A 23,395-nucleotide genomic window follows, 5' to 3' on the forward strand; every position below is an offset into this window, starting at 1 on the left:
AGAAATGGGGGAAAGGATTGGCTTTCGGAGGTGGGCTGGAAACTACAAAACCGAGCTTCTTGGGAATGCCTTTTAGGCTAACAGGAAGTGGAGCGTCACCGAAAGGGAGGGGCGGCCACTCGGGGACTGTCCCCTGCTCCAGGCGCTCACTTTGCGGGCGGCGCTTTTTCCAGGTTGTTAATCCAGCGAATGGGGAAGGATAGATGCACGCTGCTTGGTTTAGGGGGAAAAAAAAAATGAGCGAACGATACGCCCCTTCCGTTTTGTGATAACCAAGCTGCAAGGAAATAAATCGGCTGGCCTTACTGCAATCTACTGCACTCGAGGTAAGGAGACACAGCAAAATGCTCCAGTGTTAATGGTTTTTTGTTTTGTTTTGTTTTGTTTTGTTTTTTTTTTTTTGCAGTGAGGATATATGCATGTTTTGCTCTCGTTCTTGAAACTTTGTGTGTGTGTATGGGGTAGTAATTCTGTAGTTTTGTTTTTGAAAATATGTACTTATTCTACAATTTTGAAAAATGTTAATGTTAATTAAAACTGTGTAAAAACAGCTAGGTTTCAGAAGTAAGTTCTGGGAAGAGTAATTTGTCTTTGCCTTTGTTAGCATATATTTCATTCTTTTAATTTAAATGTAGAAATATTTAAAATTAGTAGCATTTACTCTTTTTTTGGAAGGAAGTTTTTGTATTAGCAGTAGAGCGTGAATTTTACTCTACTGCACTACTGAGGAAAAATTAATTAGGTGCAAACTGGATAGTTTAAAGATAAATAATTCTGTGGTAATTGGATTTTTCTCAAAAATGCCCTTATTCAATATGCTTTAACTTGGGGTAAAGAGCAGGAAGTAATAGATGTAATTAAATTTTAGCAACTGATTTCCAGCATAATCCTAACTCATCAAGGTCAGCTGCATTTTGAACTTTTTTGTATTCTGCCTTTGAAAATAAGTCCTATATTTTATACTGTATTGCTACAAATCAGAAATTGCTTAACTGGTTTATGAAGAAACCTACATTACCCGTTTTCAAATAGTTTTGAAACGGATACGAGAAATTGAAGTTTAATTTCAGTTACATCAGTTTCCAGAGACTCCCAATTCCCCCACTCCCCACCCCCAAAGATATATGATAGGTATTTCCATGAGGACCTTCTCCTTTCAAAAAGTGACAGTGATGTCTTCACATCTTCCAGTCTTGAAGAGCATAATGACCAAATTTAAAACAAAAGACATTTTATTTGCAATATAAAAGTGTGGGTGGACACTATTTAAATCAGGAAAAGTTCTCTGAGTGAAAAACGTTAGGCTGTCTCTCACTTCTTCTGTCATTGTGAAATAATGTTTGTCCCACATATGTTAACCTGTCTTTGTTGTCATATCAAATTTGTTTCTTTCACTCATTCAACAGTCATTTAATGAATGTCTTCTATGTGCCACGCTCTGTGCTGGGCACTGGGGATACAAAGCCAGATAAATTGAAAGTTATTTCCCTGGAGGAATTTTATGGAGAGAAGTTGTGAAGAGAGGGGGGTTGTAACAGGCAAATCAGTCCAGTATTTTAGAACTCTGTGATGTTTAAAATGTATACAAGGGATGTCCTTGGAGCAGTGTGGAGGGACAGCTATCACTAAGTCTTTCTATATATACCAAGCCATTCCTTTTGCCCTTTCAATATGTTGTATTGGAAAATCAAAAATGATTCTTCCACTCTGTTCAAATGGTCAGTATCTTGCAAGTCACCAATCAGAATTCTTAATTCCTTTGTATGTTACAAGATTAAATAGGTTTATAAGATCATAACATACATATACTATTGAATGTTTTTAAACTAAAAAATGGATTTCTACCCTGAACTTTAAAATACGTTTTTGTATCATCTCCTACCAACTAATTGCATTGGGTTAGCTATGCAGACTCTATGGGTGGAAAAACCCCAGCTGCTCAGACATGTGATTAAGGATTCTGAGAAATGACAACAGAGGGAATTAAGGGGCAGAAGCTCATCCCAGTCATGGTTCCAGCTCCTTTTGGGCAATGGTCAGCAAGGAATAGGAAAGATGCTATCTGTCATTCCTCAGTAATCAACCCTGGCATTTGTCTGCAACCCTATTTGACCCTTTTAGATGCTTCAGATTGAGTGCCCTGGGAACTGTTGGTGAAGAAAGAGTTGTAAAGGTACATAAGAATACAAATTCATATAAATCTAGAAATTGGATACAAGTGCAAATTGCTAACATGTTCAGATGTTTTGCTCCATGGCATACATCCTCTGGTTTCAAATGTGTAACATTAGATAGTTGGGATCGTGTGCATTTATTTTGCTTCCAGATCCTTGTATTAGGGTTCTCTAGAGGGACAGAACTAATAGGATAGATGTGTATATGAAAGTGAGTTTATTAAAAAGAACTACTCAAACGATCACAACATGAAGTCCTACAATAGGCCATCTGCAAGTTGAGGAGCAAGAAAGCCAGTAGTGGCTCAATCAGAGTCCCAAAACCTCAAAGGTAGGAAAGCCGATGGTGCAGCCTTCAGTCTGTGGCCAAAGGCCTGAGAGCCCCTGACAAATGACTTGTGTAAGTCCAATAGTCCAAAAGTCAAAGAACTTGGACTCCAATGTTCGAGGGCAAGAAGCATCCGGTACAGGAGAAAGATGAAGCCCAAAAACTCAGCAAGTCAGCTTCTCCTGCCTTCTTTTGCCTGCTTTTCCTAGCCATGCTGGCAGCCGATTGGATGGTGCCCACCCACATTGTGAGTGGGTCTTCCTGAGAGTGGGTCTTCCTCTCCTAATCCACTGACTCAAATGTTAATCTCTGCTGGCAACACCGAGAAACACCCAAATACACCTATAAACAATACTTTACATCTTTTAATTCAATGAAGTTGACAATACTAACCTTCACAAGTCCATCCCTTGTCAACTTGAACCCATACACATCTCTCAAAATCATACCTAATCTCCAAATAAATGAAACTGCCTTTGCAAAAATTGTAACTGAGGAAATTATGACAGTGAAAGATATCAAACCTAACCAACTCCATCTTGCTTCTAACCTCTAAACTGTCCTTGTCCATTCCTGAACATAAGCCAAACTAGCCTTGGGAAGGAATTTAGTTTATAGTTTAAATAATAGCCCTTCCCCAAAGCTAAACTGTTCTTGTAAAATGATTGAAAGGCTACCAGGCACCAAGTTAGGATGAGAGGGGCTGGAATTCTAAATATTACCAGCCATTATTCCAGAGGAATCATAAGATTTGCAACTTTTCCAGTTACTCTTGAATATAACATCACTATTGTGAACCTAAGATTGGCCTTTTGAGATATCTTTTCAGGTTTTTGAATTTCTGATAACTGGATGGCCCCACCTGGACCTGCCAATCAGTTCCGTGGCCCCCACCCTGGAGCTGACTCAGCATAAAAGGACAGCTTCAACTCCCTAAGATTTCATCCATGAGTCAACCAATCAGCACTCCCAACTCACTGACCCCCCTACCCAACAGATTATCCTTAAAAACTCTGATCCCTGAGTTTTTCAGGAGGCTCTTGAGTAACACTAAAACTCTGGTCTCCTGCATAACTGGCTCTGCATAGATTACTCTTTCTCTTTTGCATTTCCCCTGTCTTGATAAATTCGTTCTGTCTAGGCAGTAGGCAAGGTGAACCCTTACATGGTTACATAAAAACAACAATACAGTCATAATTACACCTAACAATACAGCTATCCTTTATACAACTGGAAGCATACTAATCCTTAACCTAAATGCTATTACATAAAGTTAACAACACTTAAATGCTGATATGATGTCAATAAATGTCACATGATACAGGAAAAAGAGGGGAAATAAAGATATATTCTTAGTACAAGTGTATACATTTATAAACGTATTCTTAACAAAATAAGGAGGAAAACTCATGACAATTACAGTCCTAGTTTCTGCAGCTGGTCATGTGGTCATAGCTGGTATTCATCACTACCTTCTTCTACCCATTCTATATTCCCTTTTCTTTCAGCAAGCACCTCAGCAGCTCATAGTTTTTTACCTGGTGAAGTAAGTTGGTACTGCAGAGAGTAGGGCATTGCTATAAACATACCCCAAAATATGGAAGAGACTTTGGAATTGGGTAACGGGTAGAGGATGGAAAAGTTTGGAGAGCTCAGAAGACAGGAAGATGTGGGAAAGTTTGGAACTTCCTGGAGACTTGTTGAATGGTTTTGACCAAAATGCTGATAGTGATATGGACAGTGAAGTCCAGGCTGATGTGATCTCAGATGGAGATGAGGAACTTATTGGGAACTGGAGCAAAGGTCACTCTTGTTATGCTTTAGCATAGCAGACAGGCTGGTGGCATTTTGCTCCTGCCCTAGAGATCGGTGGAACTTTGAACTTGAGAGAGATGATCTGAATTTGGAACTTATGTTTAAAAGGGAAGCAGAGCATAAAAGTTAGGAAAATTTGCAACCTGACTATATGATAGAAAAGAAAAACCCATTTTCTGGGGTGGAATTCAAACCAGCTGCAGAAATTTGCATAAGTAACGAGGAGCCTAAAGTTAATCACCAAGACAATGGGGAAAATGTCTCCAGAGCATGTCAGAGACCTTCACAGCAATTTCTCCCATCACAGACCCAGAGGTGTAGGAGGGAAAAATGGTTTCATGGACTGGGCCCAGGGCCCGCTCCTGCTCTGTGCAGCCTTGGGACTTGGTGCCCTGCGTCTCAGCCGTGGCTAAAAGGGGCCAACATACAGCTCAGGACATTACTTCAGAGGGTGCAAGCCCCAAGCCTTGGCAGCTTATACATGGTGTTGAGCCTGTGGGTGCACAGAAGTCAAGAATTAAGGTTTAGGAACCTCTGCCTGCATTTCAGAGGATGTATGGAAATGCCTGGATGTCCAGGCAGAAGTTTGCTGCAGGGGTAGAGCCCTCATGGAGAACCTCTGCTAGGGCAGTGTGGAAGGGAAATGTGGGGTTGGAGCCCCCACATAAAGTCCCCACTGGAGCATTGCCTAGTGGAGCTGTGAGAACAGGGCAACCATCTTCCAGACCCCAGAATGGTAGATCACAGACAGCTTGTACTGTGTGCCTGGAAAAGCCACAGACACTCAAATGCCAGCCCATGGAAGCAGCCAGGAGGGGGGCTGTACCCTGAAAAGCCACAGGATAGAGCTTCCCAAGACCCTGAGCACCAACCTCTTGCATCAGCATGCTCTAGATGTGAGACACAGAGTCAAAGGAGATTATTTAAGAACCTTAAGATTTAATGACCACCCCACTGGATTTTGGACTTGCATGGGGCCTGTAGGCCCCCCCCTTTTTTTTTTGGCCTATTTCTCCCATTTGGAATGGGAATATTTTTCCAGTGCCTATACCCCCACTGTATCTTTGAAGGAACTAACTTGCTTTTGATTTTACAGGCTCCTAAGCAGAAGGGACTTGCCTTGCCTCAGAAGAGACTTTGGACTTGGACTTTTGGGTTAATGCTGGAATGAGTTAAGACTTTGGGGAACTGTTGGGAAGGCATGATTGTGTTTTGAAATGAAATTTGGGAAGGGCTGGGGTAGAATGATATGGTTAGGCTGTGTCCCCACCCAAATCTCATTTTGAATTGTAATCCCCATAATCCCCACTTGTTGTGTGAGGGACCCAGTGGGAGGTGATAAGATGATGGGGGCAGTTTCTCCCATGCTGTTCTTGTGATAGTGAGTGAGTTCTCACAAGATCTGATGGTGGCAGTTTTTTCCTGTGCTTACTCACTCTCTCCTGCCCCCTTGCAAAGAAGGTACCTGCTTTACCTTCCATGATGATCATAAGAGGCCTCCATAGCCATGTGGAACTATGAGTCAATTAAACCTCTTTCCTTTATAAATTACCCAGGCTGGGGTATTTCTTTGTAGCAGTGTGAAAACAGACTAATACAACCCTCAATAGAAAGATGAAAACCAAAATACAGCACCAACCTCACTGGAAGTCATCATCTACCTCATTGCCTAAATATAATTTTTAAAAGATGGAATAACAAATTTTAATTTCTAAAATAACTCAAGTCTTATGGACAATGGCATTGAAAGCACTGTTTTTTTGTTTTGTTTTGTTTTAATTTCCTGCTGACAGAAACATCACAGAAAATTCTTTGATTTCTCTTAATAGTGACCAGAGAGCCTGCTTCTATCAGTCACTGAAGACATAAGGAATTTTTTTTAAAATTAAACTTCAACACAATGAGGTAGGTACCAATATTTTTTGGCTTTTGTTTAATTGTTGTAAAATACATATAACATAAAATTTATCATCTTAACGGGTTTTAAGTATATAGTTTAGTAGTGTTAACTGTTTTCACATTGTTGTGCAACTGATCTCTGGAACTTTTTTGTCTTGTAAAACTGAAACTTTATACCCACTGAAAAACAGCTGTCCATTTCTTCCTACTCCCAGCCCCTGGCAACTGCCATTCTTTCTGTTTCTATAAATTTGACTTTCCTAGGTACTTCATAATAAATGGAATCATACAGTATTTGTCTTTTTGTGACTGCTTATTTCAATTAACATAATGTCTTCAAGATTCATCTATGTTGTGGCATGTATCAGAATTCCCTAATTTGTAAAAACAGAATAATAATACTCTTTTATGCCTATGTGTCACATTTTCTGAATGTATTATTCGTTCATCTGTCACTTGACCGTTAGGTGGCTTCTGCCTTTTGGCTTTTACAAATAAGGCCACAATGAACATGGGTGAAATACCAGTACTTTGTCTGAGAAAAATTATTTCCTCTAGAGTTGGTTTTATTTCTTTGGAAACAATAGTTCTTAGTTAAACCAAAATCTTAGAAAATACTGAGAGACCTCTCTTAGGTCCATTGAAATAGTAGTCCAGGTTCCAGAATGAAGTCAGTACCTATAGAGTTGAATATTCTTATAGACCAGAACAAAGCTGGAAATAGAGACTATTCAGAAGACAGAGAAAATACCATGTGGCTCAAGTGAGAGAGTCGAGCGTTTGATTTGGACTTGCCATTCTTTCTGTGGCTCAGGAAAAATCATTTAATACTATATTCTCAATCTCAGATGTCCTGTCTGCAAAATTTGAAACATCAATTTGAGGTAATCTATAACATGAAGCAGGGAGAGCTCTGACAACTTTCATTAGTAATGCTCAGCTCTGTGAGAGCAGGAATTGGTTCTGCTTGCTGACTACCATCCCTAGCACTTATAGTGCTGGGCACATGGTAAATACCTATAAATATTTGCTGGATATTTTGACCTTCCCCTAATAAAGTAAGAAAGTTCACATGAAGTGGCATTGCTTCCATCTTAGGTTCGATACCTAAAAATATTTATAAGCCATAATTCATCTGTATGAAATCCATTTCTCTTACAGAAGTGATTTTGGAAAGTGAGTTTATGGCTGAAAACCAATATTGGATAAAAGAGAAAGGGTTCTATAGAACAGAACAGGGATCTGTTGTCTGACAAAACAGAGATTCAAATGAAAATCTCCAGTATCCTGGAACGGTAAAAGTACAATATTTGCAGATGTACTTGGTTTCTTTTTGACCCATTTCTAGAACTAATTTTGCATGGCACTGTACTGAGCTAAAAATGCTTTTCTATTTCTAGGCTTTCCTCTTAGGATGTGTTGACTCCTTGGATCCTATGAGTCATGGATATGTTCTTCTTAGGAATAAGGCCACTCTTACTCCTGCCCTAATATATGTCCATGGAATTGGTCATCTCCAAACATCATCATCATCATCATCAATAGCTATAATTAATTGACTATTCCAGGAGATAGGTGCAAAGCTAGAAAGAACTTTTATCTAGCATAATTCAGACCTGCACAGTTTGAAAGTAGAAAGGGCCTCATTGTCTACCTCAGTAGCAAATAGCTGGATTGAAGGAAGCAAGTGGTGCTTTAAAATAACTTTATGCATAATATTTATGTTATTTCCCTGTAAATAAGTGATAACAAAGCAAACTCTAGTTCATTGATAATAACTGCCTGAAGCATTGTTGAGAAGGAATAAGATCCTTTGTATAGGAAAGGGGAAGAGGAAAACTAGAAAATGGTAGGACGGATGAGCAGCTTTTGCAGTGCATAGGAGCTTAGGATTGAGGAGGGAAATAGAAACACAGGTACTTAGTGTCTGATATCCCATTTTCAGTGCTGCCCTTGTTCATTCTAGCCTGATTTACCTGTTAAGAAATGGCTTACTCAACCTGGTTGCCAGAAGGAAGACTTGATATTTAATGTAATCAGCACAGAGATGCTTTCCTCACAGCTTGCAGTGCTAAATGACCTATTGCAGCAACATCATTCTATTTAAGATATTGAAGTTCATGTAGCTACTTCTCAATCTTTTAGCAATTGTTTCAGAACTGTAGTCTAACAAGTGTAATAAGGGCAGGAGTAGGCCTTCTAAATAACAAAGTTTAAATTGGCTATCAACAATCATATATATGTATAGCCAGTTCTATTGTCAATAGAAAAGATGGATCACTTCCACCCTAATAACTAGTCTGTAACACAGTTGATTCAGATTGTAGTCATCTAAATGATCCATTCGTATCACTGGAATTGGCCATAAACACAAGATCACAAGATGAATCTGTGACACTACATGGACTCTTTTATTATTATAAATCTATTCCTATTCCTGCCTTTACTACTATATTTATTATTAACACAAACTAATTTAAATTATTTTGTTTTAGACTTGTGAAAAAAGTAACAGGAGTTAAGAAGAACCTTGTAAGAATAGAAGAGCTCCTTAGGAAAAAGGGAGGGGAAATCATTTAGGAAGGAGAGCATGAACTGGTAGAAAATGAGAAAAGCTGTATGACATTTCTAAAACAACAATGAAAAGAATGACTTTCCTGAATGTGGATAAAAACCTTACGTCAAAAACTCTTCCCAGAATCTTGTATAGCACCTGGAAAAGACTTGTGAAGAAAAGTGACCTTTCATGTACCATTTCTGGCATTTTGTATTTTGCAATGAAATAAATTCTAGTTTATGCTGCTTATAATTTTAATGGAAGAAGCTTACCATGGGCAATATTGATTGAGTTGTGTGGTGTTCTGACTTAGTTTTCTTTTTCTGCCAATTGTCATGACGTCTGTAGTTTTTGTCACTTTCTGAACCCAAACTAAATTTTCTTTCCTCAACCAAGTAAGACATTTTCTGTGTGCTTAAATCATGTATGCTGCCTGCCGGATTAAGTAATATAGCTTCTGGTTATCATGACCTGCTAAACTTCCTTGGGGAAATTCACAGTGATGATATTATTCATCAGATGATGCTTTTCCACCGAGGCAAATCACTCATTCACCAAGAGCTTTCATAGAAACAGGGATGTTCAAATATATTTTAATGCAGAATATCTTTGAAAAGATGTGAAAAAAATCAGAAATCTGAGACATCTTTTGTTTATCAAGTGACTTAGCCACAGAACTGCACGTAGAAAGGGGGCCTGTGTGGTCTGTGTTTGAGGTCACATTTCATGACACGCTCTTCTAGTCACCAGATAGGTGATGACCCAGCTCTTCTATGTAGGGAACAGTTGCTTTGGTACTGTCTAGTCTTAATTGGGCCTTAATTTGTATTTAATCTGAGTTTATCTGTTAATGTTTCAGGCATTCATTGACATTTTGGACAATTTAGACATAAATTCCCTCATTTAAATCAACTATCGTGTTGTGAGCACTTAGTCAAAAAATGGGCCAGACACTGTTCTGGGTTGTAAAGAATGACAGAAACTTCCCTCAAGATACGTTAAGACTGAAAACAAAAACAGACAAAGAACAGTCAATAGTTGAAATACCTGAAAACAAGAACTAGAAACACAGTGATCAGAGTTCACTGGAATACTTAGGGTGGAGAGTGGTGAGGGAAACATAGGAGACGTGATATTTGAAAGAGATTTGAGGGGTAGGGAGTAGGAGTTTGTCAGATAGAGAGAGAGAAGGACTTTGAAGTAGAGAAAATAGCATGTACCAATACACGGAGTCGTGGATCGGTTCACTGTATGTGGGTACCAGTGAGGGGAAATGTCTTTTTGGAATATGGCACCACATGCCCCTTTGCCTCAGTTTAAACAGTGTTGGTTATCTGCATGCCGTAAACCTGGTCAGAAACTGGTCATTGTTTGTAGAGCTGTCTCTTCCAACTTTCTTCTTGCATCCTCTTACGTGCATCAGCCCAGGTTCTGCATTGGCCTCTGTATTCCACCTTGGAATGATTTTATCTCTTGGCAGCTGAGGCCCCTTTTCTGAGCATCTATATTCTATATTCATCAGTTTATAGGCAAGTAAATATTCTGGAAGATGAGCCAGAGGAGAAACAATCTGGACAGTGTGAGGCAAATATAGTGAAATGGCAGAATAGTTATCTTTCTTCTACCATCTGTGGCATCAAAATGAAAATGACAGCTTCTCATTGTACAACACCACATTGCTCATTGCTTTTCTACCTTATGAGTCAGAGAACATAATCTTCGTTCACGCTGTGCACTGGCATATTTGTTTTCAACTTCTCTCTGGATAATTATTGCTTTCCAGTCTGAAGGAACTAGCCTTGAGAAAAGAATCCTTCAACAGTGTTTCTTCTAGGGAACTTTGATAGATTATGTAGTAAGTAACTCTATAGCACATCTTTGGAAATTCAAATTGCCTGGTCCATTTAAAGACATCCATGACAGAATTTGTACTGTTATTTAATAGACTATGTATTATTTACTTTCTTATTCTATGTCCACATTTAAGAAAATTACTTATAATTTCAAATAATGCTCTTTCAAAAGCTACTTCAATTCTCATATATTTAAATATTACTGACATAATGACCCAGCAATTCTACTCTTAGGTAAGCACCTAAGAGGAATGAAACCGTATGTTCACACAAAAACTTGTACATGGATGTTCATGGCAGCATTATTCAGAATGGCCAATATGTGGAAACAATTCAAACATCCATTAACTGATGAATGAAGAAAATGTGGTCTATCCATAGAATGGAATGTTACTTGGCAACAAAAAAAATGAGGTACTGATACATGCCTCATGATATATACAGCATGGATGAACCTCAAAAACATTATGCTAAGTGAAAGAAGCCAGATACAATGGTCATATATTCTATGATTCCATTCATATGAAATATCCAGAATGGGCAAATCCACTGAGACAGAAAGTAAATTAGTGGTTTTCTGGGGCTGGGATGGAGGTCAGGGGTTAACGGAAGTGAAAATGGGGAGTGACTGCTAATGGGTCTGGGGTTTCTTTCTGGGGCATTGAAAATGTTTTAAAATTAAATTGTGGTGATGGTTGCAAAACTCTGTGATTATATTAAAAGCTACTGAACTGTATACTTTAAATGGGTAAATGTAAATGGGTATGTGATCTCCTTAAAGCTACTAAAAAAAACTCCAACATAACAAGTATAAATTTTTATATTATTTTGCAGGTACCTTAGTGACAGTCTTGCTTATTAATTTTTTGACACATCCGTGCAGAATTTACCATAACCTAGTGGAAAGAGTTGTGGACTGTGCCATCAGGAGGTTTAGAGTCTTCCACTGGTTCTGCTGCTGATTAGCCACATGCAACTGCATGACCTTGGGCAAGTTCCTTATCCCTGGACCTTGAGTTCTTTATCTGTGAAACAAGGAAACTGGTTAAGGAGGGCTCTGAAGTCCCTTTCAACTCTCTGAGTTTCTGTGTTTGTGCAATAAGTCATATAATTATGTAATTATTGGGACAGTAGTTTTTAGTTTGTTGTGTTTTTTTGTTTTTTGTTTTTTATGAGGTGGGGTCTCACTCTGTCCCCCAGGCAGGAGTGAAGTGGTGCAATCGCAGCTCACTGCAGCAACCTCAACCTCTTGGCGCCAGCTATCCTCCTGCCTCAGCCTCCTGAGTAGCTGGGACTATAGGCATGCACCACTACCAATGACTGATTTTTTAATTTATTTGTAGGGATGGGGTCTCAAGACATTGCCCAGGCTGGTCTCAAGCTCTGGGGCTCAGGCAGTATCCTGCCTTTTCCCCCGTAAGTGCTGGGATTACAGATGTGAGCCATCATGCTTGGCCTACTGGGGCAGTTTGAGAGACAGGGCTTTGCCCTTTATTGTTTGAGTATAACTAATAGCAGTAGGATTTTCAGAAGCCACCTCTCTAGTAGTCCTCCTCATGATATTTAAGTGTGTTTTATTAGGCAACCTATATGTAGATCAGGGTTTCTCAGCCTTGGCATTGTTGCCATGTTAGGTCAGATAATTCTTTGCCATGGGGGGCTGTCCTATGCATTGTAGGATATTTAGCAGCATCCCCAACATCTACTCACTAGATAGCAATAGTATCTCCCCTCCAGTTGTGACAGATATCTCCAGACTTTGCCAAATATCCCCTGGAAGACAAAATCATCCCCGGTTGAAAACCCTTTGTATCCCCAACAGCGGTCCCCAACCTTTCTGACACCAGGGACCTGTTTTGTGAAAGACAATTTTTCCATGGACGGGTGGTGGGGAATGGTTTTGGGATAAACTGTTCCACTTCAGATCATCAAGCATTAAATTCTCATAAGGAGCATGCAGCCTAGATCCCTCACATGCACAGTTCACAATAGGGTTTGCACTCCTGTGAGAATCTAATGCCGATCTGGCGGGAGGTGGAGCTCAAATGGTAATGCTTGCTTACCCATTGCTCACCTCCTGCTGTGCCACCAAGTTCCTAACAGGCTGGGGACCAGTAGTGGTGTGTAGCCTGGGAATTGGAGACCTCTGGTGTAGAAGACGCTAAGTAACAATGTATCAAAATAACTAAAAGGATGTGTTCTCTACCTATAAAGAACTAATGAATTAATGTGCAGAAAATATCATTGGGGGAAATCTTGGATTTTTTTAGTTGATAAGGAGAAGAGGAAGGATTTTTGTTTTAAGTTATATTTACTGTAGTCATGGGGATGGGAGAAGGACAGAAAGGGAATAGACTAAGAGCTGTCAGATCCTTTTTGGAATGAGGCAGGGTGTCAGCAAATATATACGGACATAAAAAAGGAAAAACCAAAACCTAAAGGGAAAGTTTAGGAATTGAGGGCAAGAGAACTGAGAGGTGCTGATGTTTACTTCTTAGTTCTTCCCAAGTACGATCTAGGTCATCCAGATGTGTTTTTTCTCATATCTCTCATTCAGAGCTCAAAGCTGCAAATTAGATGATAGGTTCTTTCTCTAAAAGAAGAACAGAAGAACGCTAAAAACTGAGATCCGTATAGCCAAAAAGTCATCATTATTCTCCAAATTGTACTGAAGCTCTTTCTAATGGGCCTACAATGGAGTTCTAGATCTCAGCTATTCTTAAAGTACAGTGTGCCACTTACACTACTGTCTATGAAGTCCTTGCTCTTCGTACTTTACTATGCAAACTAAAAAAATTTACATAATTTTATTGGGCTGCATTATTTAATAAATACCACCTGAAATATTTACACTATGTTTCTAAAGACATAAATTATTCATATCTCCTGAAAGCTTTCTGATACAGGTAAAATTGGGGGATTAGAAGCTATCTGGAAGGAACTGTCTATGACAGAGACAGGGGATAAACTCCTACTTAAAAGAATACATGAGAGGGAAGCAGTCACTCATGAGTGTCTTCAACAGTGTATATTTATAGTAAGCTATAGTAATTAATCTTATTACTTTTTCTAGATTAAAACTGCTAGATAGTGTCTAGAGATCAGAAACACTTCTATGTAAGTTTTAAAATATGCTATTCCTACTCAGCTGCAGAAAATGAATATAAAGATCTTAATCATGGTATACTATAATACAGTTAGTCAAAGTGACTCTTTACTCTCAGTTCTTATAACTGGTCATTTTTATGTAGAACTGAAAATATCTGTTATGGGACCTACTTTTCATACAGTATTAAAAGGATTTTCAAGGACTTTGAACCAAGGTTATTAATTCATAATGATTTGTCTTTGACCACATTAATGGTACATGTTGTTTTAGTAAGAGCGTACATAAAATGAAAATATGGTACACTAAAGCTTTCAGTTACTATCCTTGTAAAATAATCATAGAAAAGCTGAAGTTACCTTGAAAATAATTTATTTTATTTATACCTTAAGAGTGAGCCCATGATAGAAGCAGAAACACAAAATTGCTCTTTTTAATAGAACAAGCTGCAGAGAAAGTCCAGGAGAGATACCCTTAAAAGCACTCTCAAAAGCTTACTCTAAAGGTGACATTGCTTTTCAAATCTGGACTGTTGAAAAGTGAGAGCTGCTGAATGGCAATGATCTTCTCCTCGTCCTTGTGAACAAACTCTTCCTTTGCTTGCATATGCCTGAGCATGCTGTCCCGTCATGGAGAGTATGCCCTTGTCCTTCTTGCAATTCTCTATTCCCCATTCTCATAAACTTCAAAGGAAAATGTTAAAGACATGGCATATATGATCTCTCTATGTCCTTGAACTATAGAGAGGAAACTTTCTACAATTATGAAACGCACCTCACAACATGAAACAAGCTTACAGGAATATGATGGTCAATAACCCAACCACTGCCAAGTCTCCTCAGTGAAAAAGAAAATGTTGAATAGGTATCATTAGGAAAGTAAAATGAGATTTAGTTTGGAACAGAATATTCCAAGATTATTCTATTCTATTCCAAACTAAATGTAGACTACAGTCTTAGAATTACCTATGGAATGATGGCCTAGCTTCAGTTGCCTAACTTTAGCCGCGAGACATGAAATCAAGAGCTTAGATATTACTGTGTAAGTATACATACAGTTCACTTTTCCAAGAAGAGGGGGAGTACCAAAAATAAAATGTACAGAGGCAGTGTTATACCGAAAAGAAGAGTAACAGTAGCTCTTTGCAGTTAGTATACTTTAGCTGTGGTTAGCAGTGAGAAGTCTTTTCCAGCTGTCTTACATCTGTCAGTATTAGGCAATAGATGAGAGGAACTGTTTATCATATAGCCTAAGAAGAGAAATTGTACTAGAAGTGGGGATGAAAAGGGATAGACTATGGGTTAATTAAGATCACCAAGAATAACATCTCATCTATTCTTTCTCAGAGGTCTATTTTTTTCTTAAAGGTGCTTTAAATATGTTGTTTAGAAACTCCTGATTGGTTTTTGTTTCCAGTCTTTCTTTTCTTCAGTAAATTTCTTTGAATAGTTCATTTTCCTCACTTCTGGCTTTGCCCTTGAATAGAGTAGTAAAATAGATCCATGATAGGCTGAAATGGCGTGAAGACTCAGTTGCCAAAGTACAAAACAAGGACCATACCTAAAATGCTTCTGGTAGCCTGTGGAAGAGTAAGTAGCCTGGAATCAGATGCAGAAATAGCAGAAGACTGAAAAACAGAAATAATTGAAAGCCAACAGTACTACAGTAGGAGTCAGCAAGCATGGAAATGAAATGTTATTGGAATCCAGGGAATAAGAGTTTTAGGCATCTATAAAACTGTCTGTGAGATTTAACCTTTTCTCATATAAGCGAGGGATTTGATTCCACAAAATTTTTTGACAGTGGATAGCTAGACTGTACTTATCCATTTGTCCACTACTGTTCTATGGCTATCTCTGGAAGACCCTCTAGGTACAATAAGGAAGATGGGAGAGTACATAGCTGATAATACCTTGTGATTTGTACTGTGAGAAAGGGAGTTGTGGAAGCTCAAAGACTGTGCCTCAGTTCAACCTGGATGTAAAGCCAGGCAATACACCCCCAAGCCCATGAACAACCTGGGCTCTGGGGGCAGATTTTCCTGTTCGAAATCCTAGCACTAGTACTGAAATTACTTGGTAATCTTGGGAAGGTCATTTGATCTCTGTAAGCATCTAAACTATTAAATGGGAATCACAATAATAAATAATAAATTAGATCCAAGAGCCCTCCAATGGCTTCTCTTCTGGCGTAGAGTAAAATCCAGACTCTTTAATGAGGGTCAGAGGTCCCACATAATCTGGCCCTTGCTTATTCTGATCTATTCTCTTTATAAACAGATTCTCTTCATACCCACTACCCCAGATTATCTTTTGAATTTGTTTATTGTGTTACCTGTTTCTCCCTATCATCTCCTCTGCTACTAACAGCAGACACCTTTTCTATGTCATTAATTGCTGTATCCACAGAACCTGAAACAGTGGCGGCACAAAGTAAGTGCTTAGTAACTATCTGTTGAATGAATAAGTACATACTGTGGTAGATGAAGCACATAGTACAGGGCCTAATAAGTAATAAACCTACCATAATTGTTTGCTGCCTCGTGTATTATGGCCTGTATGATTTTGTTTGGGAAAAAGTCTGCTACTACAGAAGTGTAGATTTGAAATTAATATATTACTAAGGGAAATAAAATTCCAGTTGAAAAATAATCTCAGTTCTGGAGATTTAGTGATAAAATGATGGCAAATTTTTAAATGCTTAATTTTTCCAATTTCATATGTATAGCATCTTTTGTCTGCAACTGCATAACAAGCAGGGCAAGAAGGCAGGAAGTATTAAACTGGTTTTTTAAAATCTCTTAGGCCAAATTACCTTATTGAGGAGGAAGGGAGAACTGAATCTGAATCAACTAAAGTAAGATTGGTATCTTTCCTCATTGGAAAAAAACATGAAAACACAGGGACTAGTAAGAATGCTAACATTTGTATGTTGTTTCCATTTCTACTCTAGGTGTTGCCACATCTGCAAACTTCCTGGGAGAGTAATGGGGATTCGAGTGCTTCGATTCTCTTTGGTGGTCATCCTCGTATTATTACTGGTAGCTGGTGCTTTGACTGCCTTGCTTCCCAGTGTCAAAGAAGACAAGATGCTCATGTTGCGTAGGGAAATAAAATCCCAGGGCAAGTCCACCATGGACTCCTTTACTCTCATAATGCAGACGTACAACAGAACAGATCTCTTATTGAAACTTTTAAATCATTATCAGGCTGTACCAAATCTGCACAAAGTGATTGTGGTATGGAACAATATTGGAGAGAAGGCACCAGATGAATTATGGAATTCTCTAGGGCCCCACCCTATCCCTGTGATCTTCAAACAACAGACAGCAAACAGGATGAGAAATCGACTCCAGGTCTTTCCTGAACTGGAAACCAGTGGTGAGTTGCGGTGGGGTTCTCAGCCTGGAAGGGCTGCCACTATCCAGAGCTGGGACGGGCATGTGAATTTCTGGCCTTCTGCTTGTCTTAACTGTCCGGAGAAAAATGAAGGAAGTTAGTTCTAAGAAAGCACTTTGGAAAGCTTGAGGGACAATTTCCAAGATGTCAAGAAGTGGTTTCCTGGCGAAGAGGTTAATATTGTAATAAAGGATATGCTATAATTACATATTATTGCATTACAGTTGATAGTAAGATGCCATTTAGCTTATGCTTAATATATTTTTTTGACACTCCTCTTTTCCTCCCATTCCTGACAGTTTCATGAGGTTGCAATTTGCTTAAAAGAATCTTGACTTTATTTATTTATAGGCCCAATAGTTTCTAGGATGATGGATGATAACTACTTGATTATTTTCCCTTCAGGCAATTATACAATCAGTTTTGATACCAAAAATTTTTTTTCTACTGGACAAATCTCCCCAAGAATACATTGCTTATTTACTTATTGGGGGTCAGAAAAGACTTCATTTGAATGATATATGTAGACACTATCGTATTTTACTACTTTTGTTTTCATTTCCAAACTATTCAACTTAAATTTTTGTCCTTTCATTTTAGCAGTGTTGATGGTAGATGATGACACACTCATCAGCACCCCAGACCTTGTTTTTGCTTTCTCAGTTTGGCAGGTAATGTTGCTGTCTCCTTTATGAAACCGTCTTTATAAGATCTTGACTAGTACTTAACCAGGGCAACATGGTTAATATAGAAGTTATCTAAAATATTTTAGATAATATTTATCTAAAAGATGGATGAATTTGTTATAGGCTAATCAAGATTTCCTGAGCTTAGTTCAGCCAACCTGAAAGTTATGGTATCTTTTATCTAGATTTAATTTATATTTTGGTATATTGGGGAAAAGAGCTAGAACTGCCTTCCAGAGAACAATGGGGAAATGACGTGGTCCAGCAAAAGCTGGAATGAGGAGATATTTTGCCCAGACCACAGACATGTGTCTCAAATGATAAGTATATTTCTATATTAATATTGTATGTAACTTTTTGTAAAAGGAAGTATTTGTTACCCCCACAAAATTTAATCCTGGTTCTGAGAGCATTGTTTAGAAATTTTGCAGTAATAATTTTCCATGTACCATTGTGGTAGGAGGGATTTGTTTTGTTTTGTTTTGTTTTTTCCTAAATCCTAGCTTGAATAAGCAGGCATAAATTGCTCAGTATCCTATAAAAACAGTTCTCTCCTATTGAATATGTGTTAGTAATAGCTAACTTTTACAAGTTGCACTACCATTACCTGAAACCAGAACTGCATAGACATACTTAGAAGCCGTGTCCAATAATTAAACACTGTGCTACCCAGTAAATGATCTCCTTTACACCATGGTAACTTTAAATTAGCTTCTTGGGATATAACAGCATTAGATATTAATGGTAAGTGATCACAATACTCAACAGATATCAGCATTTTTAAAACTTCAGTTTTTAATGCCTAGTGTGCTGATCAACAAATGGAAATTTTTTTCATATCAACAGTTTTGTTTTTTTTTTTTCCAGTGCTGTAAATGAAAGCTTCTTGGGGAAAAAGTTCTAATGTAATACTTCAACTATGAGATTTCTATTGATGCTTAAAAATCAATTTGCCCGAAATGTAAAAATGGAGGCAGAATATGGGGACTGTGGTTAATTGGAACCATCTGAGTAAACTATAAATTAAAGATATGTAAATATGATTTCAGGTTTTATTTATAAAAATATCAAAAACAATTTCAATCCATTGACCAACTTAAATTCAGTCCAACCCAAACCCTGCATAATGTAATGATCTGAGGTTTGTGTATAAGCAAGCAAGATTAGAGTAGGCATTCATCTGTGTCTTTGTATTTGCCCATTACCTCTGCTTTTAGTGTTTTCCCTTTTCCGCCTCTAGCCAACTGTGAAATTTCTTTCATTCTCCTAGATTGTGTAAATAGCACATCTTCTCTGAAGCCTCCTAGCCTTTATCCCCCATCCCCTGACCTTGCCCTTTGCCTCCCAGCAACACGGTTGTCATTCTACCCTCAATGTTCCCATCGGATTTACCCAGCTGCACTTAACAACTTTCTCACAGTATTGTAATTCCTTGTTTGCATATCTGTATCATACCCCTCTACCCTCTCTAGACTGTAAGTGCTTTTAAATAGGATTTAACTCAGCCTCATTTGCTTTTGTGTGTGTGTGCATCCCTAGTTCTGCATCTGTTCAATAAATGAATGAAATTCAAATTATTTATGAGAGCGAATGAAACTTTCAACCCTATAAGTTCTTACCTCTTTCGCATGCTTTTGTCTTTTTCTTTTGTTTGCTGACTGTTGTTTTATTTTTAGTCACGCTCATCTACCATCTATCCTTTCATCAAAGATTCTGATGCATCTCTCTCACATATGTAATATAAACATTTATTTTATATAGATAAATATAAACATTTATTTATATTATCTCATTTTTTTGAAAAAGGAAACACCCAAGCTGAAATGGGATAAAATATAACATTGCTTAAAATCAACAGTAAGTTTTATGAACATCAAAATCAACATGAAAAAGAGATAGTCACACATGTAGATCGATAATTTTATATACTCCTAAGAGATTAGAACAAATTTTCAAAATGATCCCATTATCTCTTATCTCCTACAATAAATAGCATTCAGGCACTCAACTTTTCTCGCGGCAGATTTTGAAGGATTGGACTCTTTGGTGACTGGAATTTGTTCATATCAGATAATGTTTGAATTAGGAGAACATTTGTAAGGGTAGAATATTTGTTTTCAGAGATATTTGGGTTGTGATGCAATTTGACGTGTAAACATATCAGAACACAGATTTATGAAGTTACCTGGAGCTAAATAAAACTGAAATGTAGAAACTAGGAATAAGGAAGAGTTGACAAATCAGTTTCATTCTCTCTGTAACAAATCATTGCCTTTTTGACTATATCGTCTCTAAAAATATGTGACACTTAATTGTTCTTTTTCCCTCTTTTCAGCAATTTCCTGATCAAATTGTAGGATTTGTTCCTAGAAAGCATGTCTCTACTTCATCAGGTATCTACAGTTATGGAGGTTTTGAAATGCAAGCACCAGGGTCTGGAAATGGTGACCAGTACTCTATGGTGCTGATTGGAGCCTCATTCTTCAATAGCAAATATCTTGAATTCTTTCAGAGGCAACCTGCAGCTGTCCATGCTTTGATAGATGATACTCAAAACTGTGATGATATTGCCATGAATTTTATCATTGCCAAGCATATTGGGAAGACTTCAGGGATATTTGTGAAGCCTGTAAACATGGACAATTTGGAAAAAGAAACCAACAGTGGCTATTCTGGAATGTGGCATCGAGCTGAGCATGCTCTGCAGAGGTCTTATTGTATAAATAAGCTTGTGAATATCTATGGCAGCATGCCCTTAAAATACTCCAACATTATGATTTCCCAGTTTGGTTTTCCATATGCCAACTACAAAAGAAAAATATAAAAGTAAAACAAACAAAAACAAACCTGAAAACTGCTTGGCATTTGAGTAGCTTCTCCATGCTATGTATTTTTTTAAGCAACATCATGAACTTTTATCTACTCCAGAAGTCTCTACAATAGGAAAAAATGTGCAGTGCTTCTAGGATATAAAATTCACATTACTTTTGAAAGCCAAGAAGTTGGTCTTATCCAGTTAGGTCTTAGATGAAGAGTTTTCATCCAGGGATGTAACTCCTTGGTCAGTGATTTTATTGTTTACATCCTGAGACTGTTCTACAGTTTCTTTGACTCCTGGCATTTGCCTTAAGGACCTACAGCAAGCTGTTTCTAGGATCAGAAACTCAAGAGAGGCGTATCTCTGCTTTTTCACTAAAGGTCGATTGTTTTAATTTGAAGCCTGAAATGCCTCTTCAGCAAAAGCCTGTGGTATGGGGTAAAGCCTTGTGAGAAGAGAATAGTCTCAGTCACATATGAGGAGGAAAATTTGCAGCTGCCAGTGCTTTCGTTGTGGCCCTGCCAACCAGCTCTTCCAGGACAAACTCAGTCCAGCATGGTTTTCATGTAACCATGAGTGCTTTTATCTTTGCGAAGTATTTTGTGACTGGGACAGTTAATTTTAGTAGCTGAAGAACGTCTAGTTGTTTGCTTGATTTTTGTGAACATTTACTGCATGGATCACAAAACAATATACCCTGTATTTCTTATATGCAACTTACATGCAGCAAAGAGTAAATGTGTTACTAGATTCGGGTAGTGCATTTTGTCACTGAATCTGACCTTGAGAATGTACATTAATTCTTATATTTTACGTAATGTATGTGTTGTTTAAGAAATGTATAAAAAACCTTCTGAAAAAAATGAGTGAATAAGAACTAGCAGAAGTTAAAACCCTTTGCATCAAAAGATCTTTATTGTTAGAGCACTGGTTATCTTCTGGATACTAAAAAGTTGTATTACAAAGCCAAACACTTGCATTCACAACTTTAAAAAAAGAAGATCCAAGATACTATTCATAATGATGTAATTTCAACTATATACAAAGAGGAGAAAACAAGAACCCAGTCATAACAGAGGAATTCTATAGGGAGTCTGCATCAGTTCATTGTTAAGGTTGTCTACTCTCTGTTACGTGAATTAGCATCTGTGTTCCACCCATTGTCTGTGTTTAGTCCTTGTTCACTACTAGGGCAAGGAATTCTTAACTAGGCCTCTGTTTACCACCTTCTCTTTCTCCTCCTTTCCCTCTTCTTCCTCCTTCTCCTCTTCCTTCTTCTTATATAATGCCAGTATATTCTCAAAATTGCAAAGCTGTGAGAATATTAAAATAATCATGGCTAATGTTCCAATAATGAGGTCTTTGTGCATTTAGTTCAGTATATTATGTTTTTTTCTTTTTTACATTAAAGAGTATATGTATCTTAATGCAGTCAGATTGTAAAAAACAAAAACAAGGAAACTTAGAACGTTACTAAAAATCAATAATGTCAATTATCTGTTTTGTCCAATATTGGTAGTACTTTTTTGCCTCTTATGATTCCTCTAGCAGATAAATAAAAAACTTTTGCCATCCATGTTTTCTGTGTTAACTAAGCAGACTCATGTTTTTGTGATTGGTGTTCTTACACATTTCTAGATATGATACTCTAAAATTTTGCTGAGAATAAGGTAGAGACATTAGCCACATTACCCATGAAAAAATATTCCCAGATTTTATTTCCCATCTTGTGTCTTTAAACTTGTCTTAAGCATCACATAAGTTAATCATATCATGTTTTCAGATATTATAGAGCAAATACTATGAAACCAAAATGCAGTTCAGTCTACATTACAAAGACTGTTGCATTGTAGCTAGACTCCTATTAAAGCTGTCTTTCCCTGAACACCTCTTCTTCTTGCCTCAGATGATCCAGAGAAGAGATGCTTAGGCTTAAAACTTTGTAAGAGAAGCAGTGCAGCGTAGCGGGTCAATTGTGCACACTTTGCCATTAGAATATTTGGGGTCAAATCCTTGCTAGACCTCATTTTCACTTAACTACTCAGTTTCCTTAACTGCAAAATGAGAATACAATCTGCCTGGGGTTTGTTTTAAGGAATAAAGGAGATAACTTGCATAAATATAGCACAGTGACTTGCCCATTTTAGATGTTCAATAAATGAAAGCTGTTGGGATGACAGTGTTATTGATAATAAGGACAGAATTAATCCTTCCACTCACCACCTAGTTGTTAGGAAGGCCCTGCATCCACCAGGTGAGACATTCAGGAATTTATTTACATTTAACTATGGGCAAGGAACCATGGCAATTTCATCTCCTTTTCTTTATTTATTTCAAATACTGTTTTTCTTTTTCTTTTTTTTTTTTTTTTTTTTGAGGTGAAGTCTCGCTCTGTCAAATACAATTTTTCTTCTGATCAAAGCAGTATATATTCATTCTGGCAATTTTGGCATGTTCAGAAAAGTGTAAAGAAGTAATTAAAAACCCACTAACCCAATTAACAATGGCATTTTGGTATGTATTCCTGCAAACTTCTAGGCCTATATTTTACTAGCATGATTTATCTGGTACTTTATTATATGAATAAACCAAAATTTATGTGCTCAATCATACTACCATTTTATTTTACACTTTTTTACCATTATAGAAACATTCGGATAAGTATCTTTGCCTTGAAAAGATATCTTTGAGCATATCTATAATTATTTCTTTAAAATCAAGTCCAACAAAGTTCAATACCTGGGTCTATCTAGTAGTGTGT

The 23,395-nt window shown here is 37.6% G+C and overlaps 1 protein-coding gene across 1 annotated transcript; it reads left to right on the plus strand.

Moving 5' to 3' along the window:
- Positions 1-206: 206 nt before the first annotated feature.
- EXTL2 (exostosin like glycosyltransferase 2) lies at positions 207-22,210 on the plus strand (the record flags this gene model as incomplete). The annotated part of the gene is given in 5 exon segments (NM_001267005.1): positions 207-326; positions 6,147-6,222; positions 16,685-17,112; positions 17,731-17,801; positions 20,152-22,210. Coding segments are annotated over 4 exon segments (993 nt in total). The 5' UTR covers positions 207-326; positions 6,147-6,217.
- Positions 22,211-23,395: the final 1,185 nt, after the last annotated feature.

The sequence above is a fragment of the Macaca mulatta genome, chromosome 1 (genome assembly GCF_049350105.2).
Source record: "Macaca mulatta isolate MMU2019108-1 chromosome 1, T2T-MMU8v2.0, whole genome shotgun sequence".
Classification (NCBI taxonomy): Eukaryota; Metazoa; Chordata; class Mammalia; order Primates; family Cercopithecidae; genus Macaca; species Macaca mulatta.